Source organism: Delphinus delphis, chromosome 5, assembly GCF_949987515.2.
Source record: "Delphinus delphis chromosome 5, mDelDel1.2, whole genome shotgun sequence".
In the NCBI taxonomy this organism is placed as follows: domain Eukaryota; kingdom Metazoa; phylum Chordata; class Mammalia; order Artiodactyla; family Delphinidae; genus Delphinus; species Delphinus delphis.
This window is the reverse complement of record NC_082687.1, coordinates 3,428,112-3,443,226: the sequence shown is the minus strand read 5'-3', so window position 1 is coordinate 3,443,226 and position 15,115 is coordinate 3,428,112. Positions and strand designations below refer to the sequence as shown.

At 52.8% G+C, this 15,115-nt stretch overlaps 1 protein-coding gene across 3 annotated transcripts in view; it reads right to left on the bottom strand.

Moving 5' to 3' along the window:
- The window catches only part of FNIP2 (folliculin interacting protein 2), a 125,011-nt gene that overhangs the window by 20,677 nt on the left and 89,219 nt on the right, over positions 1-15,115 (bottom strand). For all 3 annotated transcript variants that reach the window (XM_060011944.1, XM_060011946.1, XM_060011945.1), the window contains 6 exons: positions 12,114-12,315; positions 11,728-11,816; positions 9,291-9,437; positions 9,003-9,172; positions 4,096-5,200; positions 3,136-3,292 (listed from right to left, as the gene is read on the bottom strand). In XM_060011944.1, the coding sequence (XP_059867927.1) occupies positions 3,136-3,292; positions 4,096-5,200; positions 9,003-9,172; positions 9,291-9,437; positions 11,728-11,816; positions 12,114-12,315 (1,870 nt within the window). The remainder of the gene's footprint in view (positions 1-3,135; positions 3,293-4,095; positions 5,201-9,002; positions 9,173-9,290; positions 9,438-11,727; positions 11,817-12,113; positions 12,316-15,115) is intronic.

Below are 15,115 nucleotides of genomic sequence, written 5' to 3'. Positions count from 1 at the left end.
ACAGCTACCGTCTGTCGGGCGTTCAGTAACGCGCTGGACGCTGTGTTCAACACTGGATGTGCATCATCTCACGGTCTTCAAGCAGACCTCTAACTGCCGTCATTTTCTAGAAAATGAAACTGATGCTTAGACGATTAAAGAATCCTGCGCCAGGCCACGAAGCCACGAGGGGTGAACCACGGGTCAATCTCAGGTTTGCCTGCCTTTAGAAGCCAGACTCTTAACTGCTGGGTTACGTTTTATCTGTTCCTCTAAATACATTTTTCTGAGGCTTAGCGAAGCCAATGGATTTACCTGACGACCAGCAAACAAGTGGTAACACCAAAGCGTCAGTGTCAAGTCGGTCTCCTCCACGACCTCCACTGCCCCGTAACGTAATACCTGCCCCAGCCCCCGTCAGCAGTACCCGCAGGCGGACAAGACACATGAGAAAAGAAGAGAGAAGAAGCTCCTTGAGAGTCACAGGTGCAGAGTGAAGCTGGCTCTCTCACCCTCTCTCTCCTACCTCACCATTTAAAGCCAAAAGGAAAACAGAAGAAAGAATTCGCGTTTAGATGCGGCAGGAAAAGAATGAAACTAAATATGACTTCAGCCTAAATGAAGGCAGCTGTGTAATCCCTACGTTAGAAGGCAAAGAAACAGTTCCAGTGACGGAACAGAGGTAGTATGTGGATTAAACAAGAACACGTGTTTAAATATTTAAAGACCATCAGAACCTTACCACGTGGAAGCCAGTAATAAAAATCAAAATGAGTGAAATAAAGTTGATACAGCTTCCTTTCATAAGAGACTAGGATAAGGAAACGCACAAAAAGAAACTCGTAGTATCGGAAGCTCCAGATGCAATGCCTCAGTGAGAGAAGAATCTCCACAAGCTGGCCCACCGACGCTGCACAAGTCCGCGTTTACATAAGACAGATTTGACAATCCAATCGTGCACAGGCCTAGAGAGCAGATCAGCAATGTAGATCAACTGCTTTTAAACAGTTACTAAAAATCCTTCTCCAAAAACAGTTATGAATCTCAAAGCTGGATGAAGTCTGGCATGAACACTAGAAATTATTAACATCCGAAAAACAGGTTTTCGAAAGCAAATTACAGTAAAGCAATGTATCCCGAGCCCCTCTTCCTCAGCAAGCTGTTATTTCAGCCCTGACTCTGCTCATGTACTTGTTCTTGGGCCTTTGTGTCTTCCTCTGATAACACACTCAAGAATTTAAATAATTACTAGGCTTTAGGGGCAGGAAATTCAATATAACGCACCCCCCCCAAACCTCCTAATTTACTTTTCCACAAATATTCGTCAACGGCAATTTTTATTTAAACTCTGCCACAGAGCAGAGCCCCGGTCTGAGAAGCAGTTTAAATGGAACGCTTACTTCAAAAGCCAAATCCATTAAGATGGACGTGACAAAGTGACATGAGAACTCTGCTAACGCTAACCGGACACATCCTGAATGCAGTACGCTTCTGAACACAGTTTATGCCCCTTCACAGTTTCCTCTTAACACCCAAGCCGGCTGCACGGGGCGTGTTCCCACCATCTGACACAATACAGGTTTTCATGGTCAGCAACTTTCCATCTCTCAGGCTGACTGCATAGTCTACAGAGGTGAGAACAGCTGCAGTGTGAAAACACTACTGCAAGGAAGAGAAGATGAGAGATGACAAGTCTTTACGAGTTACAAACAGAGGAAACATGGTTTTGTTTTCTTAAATATAAGAATTATAGCGCTAGATGGTCACCATGGAAACCTAATACACAAACCTCTGAACTTGTCAGCCTATGGAAGATATAAAAAGTGTCATGTATGGTTTTGCAGATAATAAGGGCAAGACGGGCTATCAGTCGATAGATGCGTGTCCACAGCGGGGCGGGCACTGAACATATTTCTCTGAGGTCACCGACGTGCGGGCCTCTGAGGTGACAGGCAAGGACACAGTGCTCGTGACGGCTACGAAGACAGAATATTAACGGCACTGCTTCCTTCCAGGGCCAGCCTGGGGAGGATGGTGGCCAAGCACAAAGCAGGGCGGGTCAGGATCGTGGTACCAACGACCACACCGGGCGGGCCCGCAGCCTCAGGCCGCCCTCTCCCCATCTCCCTCCCTCCCCGTTCAGGGGGGTGAGCACATCTGCTTCACCACTGGGCTTTTCTTCCCATTTCACAGCAACACCTCCAGCCTGCCTGGCCTGTGCCTGATGGACGTTTGGTCTTCACAGAGGAGAAGCTCAAGGTCAAAGGCAGCACGCACTGCCGTCTGTCCACCTCTCCAAAAGGATTTGCTGGGCGAGGAGGAAGGCAGCTAGCCAAGTTCCAATTTTCCTAATGCGCTGAGAACTTTCCCTATTGCCCAAGATACAGTATGTTTCCAATGTAAAACAGCTATTTTTGCACATCTGTCCAAGAGCAGCTCAACTGAAAACAGGCCTGTCAGATTGACAGCATTTCCATCGCCGCTCAGTTCCTGTCGCGCAGCAGAGAGCGGAGAAGCGCTTAGCAGCAGCCACAAGAAAATCTTGCAGGAAGACTTGTTAATCTCTACACAGTCATTCTCATGCAGCCATCAAAGCAAACTTAATGACACATCAGTTAAAATAAATTACTGTTAGGATCTTGCAAGGAGCGGCTAAGAGGCAAACCATATGTGACATCCTTTCGGCCCTCCCCGTGAAGGCACACAGTTGTCACCATCTGTGCTGACTGCTCTGTCTGCTCCACCCACCCGCCCCCAGCCCCACCCTTCACTCGGGTGGCTCGGGAGGTGACCTCTGTGGGCCCCGGGACCGCGTCTGCATCAGCTACGACCTTGCTCTGTGGCTTCTGGCTGGGCTCAGCCAACGGGGGGCACCAAGAGAGCTCAGACGCTGGAGGAGAGCGAGGTGAGGTCCCCGCCCCTGCCGTGCTCCTGCAGCCAGGCGGGCCCCCGCCGCCTCCCCCACTGCTGCCCACCCAGTGTGCTCACAGCCTCCAGCTGTTGCTAATCCCCGGGTGGCTCACCAGCCTCGCCGGTTCCTGCAACCCTGCCCGCATCTCCAGCGACAATCCCTCGATCGCACCTATTGCCAAGCACACCCCTGGCCGCCCCCCCGCCCTGGTCAGCAGCCCGAGGCGACCAGCTGGCATCGCTCACCTGGACCGTGTGGACCAGGTCGGCGGCCAGGCACTGCTTCAGCTTCTCATCGCTGCCGGTCCCGTGAAGCACCAGGTCTGGCATGTACGTGGGGCAGTAACCCGCCAGGAGGGAGCGGCCGAAGTTTCTCACGTTCGGGGTGCTGACGCTCTGAGACCTACGATGATACCGGCCATCAGAACCCACAGTGAAAACACGCTCCCTTCTTGCACTGCAGCTGGAACAAAGCCCCAGTGGCACAGGTGAGAATAACAGATTCGGGGTGGTTCGGTTCACAAGTCCTCCAGGAAGTGGGTCAGTGGTGCAGGAAAAGGAAGGGAGTTGAAGGGAAAAAGGAGTTTTCCTAACGGGGAAGAGCAGGGAAAACTGAGTACTCTGGCGGCTGGCTGCGAGCCTGGGCCTGCACTTCACACAGAGCATCCTCCAGCCACCGTGTGGAGAGAGGAAAGGGGGAGTCTGAGCGTGCCGAGGGGATCCTGGCGAAGCCTGGCTTGAGGAACTCGGCACACCTGCTCAGGGTGCAGCCAGGACCGCGAAAGGCCGGCAGGCATCTCTAGTTACTGCTTCACGGACCAAACCTCAACTGCCGGAGCCTCAGGAAGAGGGGCTTTTCCTGACACATCAGGCTGCTCTGACCGGCAGGCAGGAGAGACCCGCAGGATGTCACCCACCACCTCCCAGGCTCGGTGTCCGCGGCCACAGATCTGCCGCGGGGACGACGGAAGATGACACCCCTGCTCCCCACTGCCCCCGCGTCCCTTAGCGTCCCCCAGTGTCCCCAAAGCTGCAAAGCCGCCGCCAGCTCCCGACTCAGAGCTGGGCTGAGGAAGGGCAGGCCGGTCTGGGGACACTAATGCTTGGAGAGAATAATCCTGCCCTGTAGCAGCTCACAGCAGCGGTGCCGGTGGGTGCCGGCTGGACGCACATCATCTCCCCAGCCCGGCCCGCCGCCGGCCTTACCTGGGCAGCGGCAGCTCCACCTCCGGCGACCCTTCGGGCCGGTCATGCTCACTGTCACCGTCACTGCCGGGACCCAGGTCCGAGGCCGGCGCACACGGGTCGTCGTCACTGTCGCCGAGGGCGCTGTCCGAGCTTTCGTTCCTGGGGAGGCCTCCTTCCCGCCTGAAGCCGGCGTCCTCGCGCGGCACTGCGGCCGCGCACCCGCTCGGCGCAGGCCCGTCTGCGTTCTCCCCGCCCCGACCCCACGGCTTCACCGGCGCGTGCGCGGGGTCGACAGGTGCGCCCCGGGCGTCACGTGCGCCGGGCGTCTCCGCAGCCTCCTTGGCGGCCCCGGTCCTGACGCCGCGGGCCCCCGCAGATGCCTCGGGGGCCCGGGAGCACCTCGGAGCCCGCCAGTCCCGGGCCTCCCGGGCCGCGTCGGGCCCAGCCGGGGGTCGGCGCGCTGGCTCCGCACACCTGCAGGCCCGCAGCCGCTCCTCCATCGCTTTGGTGCGACTTTCAAAGTCCGAGTCCGGAGACACGGAGCTCCCGATGTGGAAGGTGACCTTCTCCCAGGGACGCCCCTCAGGGCACGGCCTGGCCGCCGAGCGGTCGGGCAGCTTCTTGGGCATCTCCCCTCCCGACCCCTCCCCGCCGGCCGGCCCCGCGCACGCACCTGCGCCGCTGGGGAGTCTCGCGGAGCCGCCGCGGGGCGCCTCCTCCGTACTCTCCTCGTCCCCACACGACGCGCCCCGAGGTCTCCGGGTGCCGCGGGCCACGGGGCTCTGCTCCGGCCCCCGGCCTCCTCGTCCGGCGAGGTGGGGACAGAGGTCCCCGGTGTCAGTGTGCGGCGGCAGAAGGGCGGGCTCGCTCCTCACCGTGACCACCACGTACTCGGACTCCTCCACCTCGCCCCTCTCCAGGGCCGTGATGATGCTGCCCCCCGCCAGCGCCTGCTCGTCTGGCCCCCAGGCCCCGCTGCACGTCAGCTGGTTCTCCTGCAGCTCCGAGCACCGCAGGAAGTAGGTCAGCACGTACAGTATGCGCTGCACCAGGTCCTTCTGCTTCCCCAGCACCACCGTGCGGGTCAGTCGCACCGGAGAGCCGATGGCCCCGTAAAGGTCGCCTAGAGGCAAAGTGGACAGAAAGAGAAGTCGTCTGGGGGAGCGTGTCAAGGGTACGTCAGCCCAAACAGGAGAGATGCAAATGACTTACTCCCAGGCCAGCATCGCTTCTTCACACGCCTGACTGAGGCACAAAGGTAATTCCTAGAAGGACCACTTTTCAGTTTTCCTCAGCAACGTAAAGTCGGCCTGGAAGGCCTGCCAGGATCAGCCCTGTTCTGGGTGCTCAGGTGCAGTGCCTGTGTGTATCGGGTGCAGTGCACCGACAGTGCAGTGATGGTGTATACTGGGGGCAGTGCTGGTGTATACTGGGGGCAGCGCGGTGCCAGTGCACAGAGGGTGCAGTGCTGTGTGCACAGTCCCTCGAGGTGCTTGCTGGGCCTTTCCAGGCAGCTCAGTGCGCTGGCTGATCCCATCTCCCCAAGGTAAGGCTAAAGCCAGAGCCCTGAATATGTGACCAAACCAAATAATTTATCTTGGAAACTAGAATGAGGAGATCTTTTTGAAGAATCCCAGGACAATAGGCCCTGGGGTGAAATTCCGGGATCTCTGACCAGAAAGTGCAAGTGAATCAATTCAAAACGCTTAATGAGACGGTCCGCTCAGTACACACAGGCACCAGGAAGAATCAATTTGATTAACAAGAAGAAAATCACCTGCTCAGGAATAATGAGTCTCATTTGTTTCCTATTACTTCACATGAAAGTTCTACTGGAGAAAAATGTCCCATAACTTATATCCTGACACACTGATTAAAAGCCGGCTAATGAAGCATGAACATTTGGCTTAAAGGTGGAAGAAGATAGGCAAACCTGTCAACGAACCATCAGTGCAGGTTCCTCATCACAAGTGTCTGTCCAGTGCCTATTAAAATTATGGCATGTAATAAAACCTGACAATTACACTTGGTAAGTCGCACCTTCCATATTCTGATCATCATATTATTGACAATTACAACAAAAAGCCAACACTTCCTGACTGTGCAAGCACAGTGCTGAGCGTTTTACATGGCTTTATCTCATTTACATATCTGTATAAGCAACCCTAAGTCAGAAAGCATTGCAGGAAAAATCAGAATGTTGGAATAAATCAAAATGTGAAAAGATCCTAAATAAAGGAGAAGAGATGCATGGTTAGCAGCTATAAATAAGAACTCAGGAAGTCGGACTCCATCTGGCGGAAGGAGGAGAGGCATCTGTTAGATAAGACTAATCACACTGTTAAGGTTTAAGACTGATGGAAAAGGGACAGCACGCATCAGAGGTGCCCCCTCTAGAGAGGGTTTCCAGGGTAAGCCTCCTGAGAACAGGTAAAGGGCAGGATAGAAGTGATTTCACACAATCCTCTCTATAAAAGGACTAGGTGGGGCTTCCCTGGTGGCGCAGTGGTTGAGAATCTGCCTGCCAGTGCAGGGGACACGGGTTCGAGCCCTGGTCTGGGAGGATCCCACATGCCGCGGAGCAACTAGGCCCGTGAGCCACAACTACTGAGCCTGCGCGTCTGGAGCCTGTGCTCTGCAACAAGAGAGGCCGTGATAGTGAGAGGCCCGCGCACCGCGATTTAGAGTGGCCCCCGCTCGCCGCAACTAGAGAAAGTCCTCGCACAGAAACGAAGACCTAACACAGCCAAAAATAAATAAATACATACATACATACATACATACATACATAAATAAAAGGGCTAGGTGAAGGCTTAGTAGAACGTTATCTCTGAGGCTTTTGCAACTGAGAAACCATGCGAGATTTCAGAAAAACAACTCAGAACTGTAGTCTGATGTCAGCACAAGCACTTTTGTTTGAGTAAACTTTCTTGACTAAGAGCGTGTTACTGTTACTTCCCGTGATCACATCTGCCCATGGCTGCGGGGTGTCACGGCCACATCAGGAATTCATGAGACACTCTTGTTAAATCAGCCCCAGTGTTAATAAAGAAGATGAGATTTACATACCCAAAATCTGGCAAAAAAAACACTTTGGAAAGTCCACTCAGAATGACAGTTTTTAGCAATGCATTTAACTTTTGGTGTTGTGCATTATAATAACTAAGTCATAAATGGGAAAAAGTAAAAACAAAGAAGGCTATTAAAATACAACTGACAGCAGCTTAACCTGTATGAAGTGGAGAGCTGTGTATGGAAACAGTGCTGCTACTTCAGAGCCGAACTCCACAGAACAACGCATCACTAAGATAACAGACTTAATGGACCTCGACCTTGAAGGCAACTTTTTGAGTCCAGGACTGATGAAGCTACTAATTTTAGAGTGGATGCCTTTGTTTTGCACGGGTATAATTTTACAGAATGAAGGAGAGTGTGCACAACGTGAACAGACCTAACGCTCCGAACTGCACAGTTAGAAACGGCTGCGATGATAAATGTTAGGGTCTGTGGCTTTTTTTAACCATATTACCCCCATATCTCATGACCCCGGGCACAGGGAAAGACAGCTTTATTATCTGTGATACAGTGAGGACGCAGTACCAGGGTTAGAATGAGAGTCTAATTAATTAATACGTGCAGAAAGCACCCAGAACAGTGCTCGGCCCACGGTGGCAGCTTTCACTACTATTACAACACGCTGTTTCCCGAGATTGCCGTGCTTTTCCCCGGTCTGCCGTTATTTTCTGGAAAATGCTGCCCTTATACCGATTCCTCAAGTGTGTCTTCCTTGAAGGCCCCCTCCCCCCATGCCCCCCTCGTGGTGCCTCCCCCGTATCAACATCTGCAATAGCAGTGTCGGTAACAGCGGGCTTCAAGTACAAGCAGTGGAACTCCCACGGCAGCCATGAGCCATCACCACCCATGTCACAGATGGAGAAACGGAGGCACAGAGGGTTAGGGCACTTGCCCAGGAGGCTGGGATCTGGTCCAGCCGTCTGCGCATGTCCTCACCCTCTGCACTGCACTGCGTCCCTCGCGGGCTTCTGCTCACCGCAGCAAAGGAGCGATTGGGGCGTTCTGAACACAGCCCTTCTCCTCCACCGGGCAGCAGGCTCCCCAAGGCTGAGCTGCATGTCACCCGGGCCCTGGGTCCCGCAGAGGGACGGGGCCTGGGACAGAGCGGATGTGCAGGCCTGACGGGTCACTGCAGACTCGGCCAAGTGACAGGCCCTGGAGCGTGCCTCTCCTATCCCCGAGCCCTGGGCTCGCAAGCGCACACCCCACGAGCAGCCCCGCGGCACGTCAGGTCCCCGCGCCAGGCCTGAGCACAAAGCTCGGAGGAGGCAGCTAAGGGGGCAACGGAGAGAAAGACAAGGGCTCCGACCTCAGCTCAAACTTAAAAGGCGGCCAAATCCTAGAGTGTGTCACTCTCTTTTCTGTCCGACTTCCTTCCTATCCAGTCCACCCTCTAGGGCAGTGGTCCTCAGCCAGGGGCTCTCCTGTCCCGCTGGGGACATTCAGCATCGTCTGGGGACATTTTTCATCATCACAACTTTGGAAGAGGGGTTTTCACTGGCAGCTGGTGAACAGAGGCCAGTGACGCTGCTAAACATCCGACCAGGCACAGGGCGGTCCTCTTCCCCCCAACCCAACAAAGAATCTTCTGGCCCAGATGTCAACAGTGCCGAGTTAAGGAGCCCCACTGGAGGAGCAGCTGCGGACCTACGTGGCTTTAAAGAGCAGAACGAGGCTCTGGCAGGGGGAGGGGAGGACGGGGGCTGCTTTACAGGTAGAATCTGTGGGCCAGTCCCCAGTTCCCTGCAGCCCAGTGACAACTGGGAATCGCCGGGCCGGATGGCGGATAGCAACTGAAGAGGCTCCCGTTTTTCCTATTCTGTCCCACATGGTCTCTGTACGGTACTGACCCAGCTGCGCCCAGAGAGGATTGTATGGGTGTGTCTTGGCCAGCGTGTTGACCAGCTGAGAGGTGCGTTTCTCGGAGAAGGCTTTGATGGGAGGGTGGTCAACGGGCATGACGGTGGGCACCCAGGCCAGGTGGTAGGTTAAGACTGCGGTCAGCAAGGCAGCAAAAAACCTTGGAGAAACGGGAGAAAACACAACGGGGTGAGTCGATGCAGGAAGAGGCATGTCACCTACAGCACGTACACCAGCCTCGGAACTGGCATTCGAGGCTCCAGAGCGCCGCCGCTTACTGGTTCTTGTTGATCTGCTCTATCAGGAGCGTAAATTCCTTGAGGAAGCGCTGGCACAGCTGCGTCTTCTCCAAGGTGCTGGACATCATGGCCAGCCACACGGGCTCGGCTATCCTCGGGACGGAGTACAAGCTCCAGATGGTCGCTCTACAGAAGAGAAGGTACAGGGAACTGTCACAGATGTCACGGTGGATGACCTTTGTGTAAAGGAATCTAGAAGAAGACACTCACCTGGATCTAGGGAGCCCCTAAGGCATCCAAAGCAGAATGTTAAACAGGGGTCGGTAAACTAGGACACGACGCACAGGCCAAATCTGACCTTTTATTTATAAATAAAGTTTTATTGGCACACAGCCATGCTCAATCATCTCCCTATTATCTGTCGCTGCGTTTGCACCACAGCAAAGCTGAGCAGCCGTGGGGCACAGACCCTTTACAGGAAAGGTACACTAACCACTGATATAAATAGTCATCCTTTAAAAGACTTATTTGCACGATGCCTTGTGTCAGAATTTATGCCAATTTTCATAGGAAAAAAATAAAGGAAGAAAGAATAAACATGCTAGACTGAAAATGTGACCAGAGGGAACTCAAGTCGCCCAATTTCTGGTTAGCGCTTTTGTTCTTTGAACCAAAGCACCCTATTCACTTTAGATGAAAAAAGAACACAAATAAATTGCTCTTCTTCACCATATTATATACTAGATTGTTACACGGGCTAATAGAATCAAATTCTTAGAACTGTAAGCTGTTAGGGAAAGTGACGAGTCTGGCCATGTCACTTTACGGCTTAGGAAACTGGAGGTGTAAAGGAGTTCCTTGCGGGAGACACACACGCACTGAATGACAAGGTCCGGATGAGAGCGCCTCGTGCCGGGGACTCTGCTCCAGGCCGCGTGGCTCGTGGCGGTCCTTCCAGGGAGGAACCAACGAGCCTAGGATCTCCACTGGCACCTCTGCGTCTAGGAGACACCCCGCTTCCCGGATGGGGGTACACGAGGCCTATTCTGACCTGAGTTTCCGGCCGTGTGCATCAAGGAGCTGGGACACACAGGATCCTGCCCTGGCACGAGGCAGAGCACCTGCTGAGCAGCCAGCAGTGACAAGTGACAGCTACACACAGGACCCTGCCCTGGCACGGGGCAGAGCACCTGCTGAGCAGCCAGCAGTGACAAGTGACAGCTACGTGGACCTGGGCTTCGCTTACTGACACCAAGGTTTCCAACGCTAACACGTGATCCTGTTGCTGTTTCTGGAGCAGCAGGTCGCTGAAGTAAGGATGAGACCCGTCTATCCACAGTGAGGCCTCAGGTCCTGTCCGTTCAGATTCCGGACCTTCTACTAAATGAGTGTCCAGACCCTCCAGCAGAAGCCAGCTTCGAGCCTGACCACAGCCCGCCCGGCGCTGCCCACACAAACCACAGAAGGCTCGCTAGTCACCACACTGCCATCGAAACACACAGCTTCACACGATTTCTCAAACGTGCGACGTGGGTCTGAATGATCCCCAGATAAGGACTAAGGTGCTACTCGAGTACTTTACACATAACCCAGGGTTCAGCTAAGGCCGGGTGGGGATTTTGCTCCAAGCAGCTTTAGAGTTCACCAGCCTCTACCTTAAGCATCACAAAAACGTTCTAACACTCTAAGAATCGTAAACATTTTTATCCCTGGGCTAGAGAGGAACGGCTGGACTCTTAATTAGCTCGTGACGGCTCTGAAGTGCGATTCCATTCCAGAATTCCAGAATGTTGGAATAAATCAAAATGTGAAAAGATCCTAAATAAAGGAGAGGAGAATCAGAATTCCATTCCACACCCAGAAACTGGCCCTAAGAAGCGCTGCAACGGCCCCACTCGGCATGGTGACCACGGATCCCAGCTACAGCCCAGACACGAGGGGCAAGACCTCCAGAAAACCGGTCTCCGGGGTACAAATATCAACAGTTAGGAGCTGACAGTGAGGACATGCTAGGGTGACCATACAACTTACTGTCCTGACCAGGACACCCACGGGAAGACACCGGGTGTACACAGGGCTGTCCTGGCAAACTGGAGTGTAAGCTCCCTGACGTGCACACTCTCCCCACTTATGCTGTGGACAAGCATCTCAACCTCCAGTTTCCACATCTGTAAAATGGGCTAGGAGTGCTCACTCTTAGGGCTTTTGGGAGATGACACGAGACGTATGAATATTAGTTTTCTCCATTCACTCTGTTAGGAACAGTCACGTCAGGGACCGTCTCTCTGGCAGTCGTGAGGATTACTCAGTGCTGGTGGCTTACACTTTTTGCTCCACTGGGCCTTAGCTTCAAAGGAAGGAGCTGCTACCCCCCACACTCCCGAGCTGTGGTCTCCACGCATCCCGAGATCCACGGCCGCTGCTACCGCTGCTCACCAATTTCCCCTGCTGGGGCTGCCAAACCTTGCCAGTTTACCTGAACTCCCCCAGAGCTTCCATCAGACGGCTGACATAAAACTGGACACGGAGACTTGACTCCGCGATCTTCCTGCACGAGATCATGGCCTTCGGTGGAAAGAAAACAAGTCACGTTATGTGGAGAAGAAATCCCTTCGTAACCATCTACTGGGCTTTATTAATAAGAGACGACGTTAGAGCCCACACTCAAGCTATCATGACCGAAGTCGTCGGGGGCAGTAATTCCCTTTCCCAAAGGAATCAGGATCTGGTACCTGACTTCAGTGTGCCTAGGGAACGTCCTACCACTGCTGCAGCCGATCTACATGCCCTGGGAAAGCGAGCGGGTATAGAGAGCCCTCGACCCTTACAGCCCCGTGTGACAATGGATTGCATTCTCAGTACCTTTTCAATTGCACTCTTCAGCCTGTTCATGTGAGACTCAAACAGGGGGAAATGAGAAAAAAAGAAGTCCTGGAAGTTCCTCTGGGCTTCCTCCGTCTCGCACAGGGAAAAGATGAGGCTTATGGCAATCTTCTTCCTCCGAGCTATGGCCGGGTTGGAACTGCAAGTTTCTTCAGCCAAGCTGAATGTCTCATCCGTTGACCTGGAAGGAGAAGGGGTTTTGGGAGTCATGCTGCATCAGTGAACCACACCGAGGACGAACCGTAAAGCCAGGGCGACACCCTGGTGGCCGATCCGGGCACGCGGTCCTAACTGAGAGTGTGTCTACCGCCAGGTTGTCCTCCTGCATCAGACTCCGTCGCGAAAATGAAAACCTCTGCCTGACACTCAGTGTTAGCCTAACACAAAAAGAAACTTAAGTGAGAACTGAAAGTAATTTCAAACGTCCCCTTGTTAGACTCTTAGCCCTTTTCCCTTGGACTATGTTACATCAGATTGGCCGCATTTAGAAAGGGGTGTGAAGCATCCGTTGGCTCAAAACACAGGCCCTTTGTTTTGGCTGATAGATACCGATGGATAAGAACATCTGAGGAGAGATGGTCCTCTGTGGTATTCTGTGTGACCCAGGCATCACGTTTGGACATTTACTAGTAGCTGAAGCTTACTTTCCCAAGGTTATTAAAACCATTAGATGAAGTTACTCCTGTAAATGCTGAGATTAAGCCATGCGACTGGGGATACTCTCTGGGAAACCCCCCGAGCAGAAAGACCCACCTCTTTTTTGCTACAGTCAGATCCTCGACCAACTTAAGATTCTTTGCAGAGACTCTGCTTCTAGGATAAAAGAAGCCAATAAACTCTGAATATGTATTCAGTTTGTCGTAAGGGGTAAGCCTCCCAAACATGGCCAATCCACATCTCTACTTCAGTCTGAAAAACCAGCATGTGACCACATAGCTGCTAACGGCAAGAGTGAAAAAAAGTTTTTTAATTAGTTTGTTTTTTTCTACAAAGACACCAAAGCAAAGGACATCACACTGCAAATGAAAGCGCCTAGCCTGGCACATGGTAGGCGTGCAGGGAGCCTTCTCTTTCTCACGGGCTCCACCATTCAGCCTTATCTGTCACCAAGCTTGTCACCTTTACTACAAGCTACACCCGAACGGTCACGTCTGCTCACGGGGCTTGAGGCAGCCATCCTCCTTCTTGGTCTTTTTTTTTTCTTTTCTTTTTTTAACCGATACGCAGGCCTCTCACTGCTGTGGCCTCTCCCATTGCGGAGCACAGGCTCCAGACACGCAGGCTCAGCGGCCATGGCTCACGGGCCCAGTCGCTCCACAGCATGTGGGGTCTTCCCGGACCAGGGCACGAACCCGTGTCCCCTGCATCGGCAGGCGGACTCTCAACCACTGCGCCACCAGGGAAGCTCCCTTCTTGGTCTTTAACTTGTTCTGTAGTGCCCTGCTCACAGCCTGTAATGTTCCCGTGATTTCCAACATACCCACGTCTTAAAAACATACACACATCAGAAGATTTATGGTCAGCAAAGCTATCTTATTTTTAAAGGAAAGGAAAGAAGACATCTTGCCCTAACCTCAGAGGGATATGTCATTGTTTTGCTCCACTTTAAGCAAGATGCCGGAGACTTAGGTGTGGCTGGTAAATCAGTAAAAGTCCTCGCCGACAGACATGGCGCGGGAGGGACATGGTTTCCAGATGCTCTTGTAAATGCTGCCCGTTAAAATAAACCAGCAATTGCTTTCTCTGAGAAATCCCTAGATCCTAATCATCTGCTCGTCAGAAGGAAATTCTCGAGGCGCTCTTACCATTTTACTTAACTTCAAACCATGCTCCCTCTTCTTTTCCAGAGTGCTCGTCCTATAACTCTGTTTTTCTGCACCAGTTTACTCCTATTCTGTAGAGGAAATTCTGAGCTTATGCGACACCAATTCTTTCTTACAACCCTTTCTTTTTCGTTATCTCCTACTTCCCCCCTTTTGCAAAAGTAAAATGACTCCATCAGTCCACTCACCTTGGCCAATGTGGTCCTTAATAATCAGACTGCAGTGACCACTGAGCCCTCTGCAGATGTGTGTCGGCTTCAGCTCCACCCTAGAAACAGTAGCCAACTGCACCTAGCACGGCGGACGGTGCCGTCTGCCGAATTTCTGAGAAACACCCGCAGCTTTAATAGCGTGCGTGCCTCTTACCCGCTTCCCCATGTCTCTCTGCTGAATTCTAAAGCAACTGACCTGCATTCAATCTGTCGTCTTGGATCAACCACGCAAACCAGGATAAATCAGGTCATGCGGTATTTGTAAATATACTTTTAAGATCAATCTACAATGAAAGCACGTTTCAGAACGTCTTAAAAAATTTAAGTATGCACACAACTACTTCATCCTAGCTGTACCCTCAAGGCAACAGGCAGGATACACGGACCATTCTGCAAATGTGAAAACTGGGGCAGAGTGACTAACCAACCTGCTGCAGAACAGAAAGCTTTTCAGTGACCACGCCAGAGTCACAGCCCAGGGGTTCTGTCTGCTAGCCCTGGCTCGCTGCTCGGACACTGGGAGTGACCAGGGGCTCTGGTGCCACGTCTGACCCATGCACTGGGGGGACGGGCTGGGAGCGGTCACGCCAGCTGACAGGCCTTCAAGTCAAGGGAAGACCACGCTACACACTGGATTTTTCAAGTAGAATTTTGTTGACACATGAATGAGCACTTACATACCTTGTAAATACTTCAAGATCCCAAACTGTTTAAATACATCTCAGTGACTTGTAATGGGCCTCAGGACTGCTCAGCCTGACTGGTTATGTCAGCTCTGAATGGAGGCGGAACCTATGGGTTATGTTGGAACATAGGAAACCGCCATTTCTGCAGGTCAAGGAACATCTCATCAGCGACTCTTTCTGGTTATTCATTTTACAATTCCGGGCCAAAGCCTTTCTGGGACGTCATACCTGCTTCTTTAGGGTTTCACCAGCCGCACTAA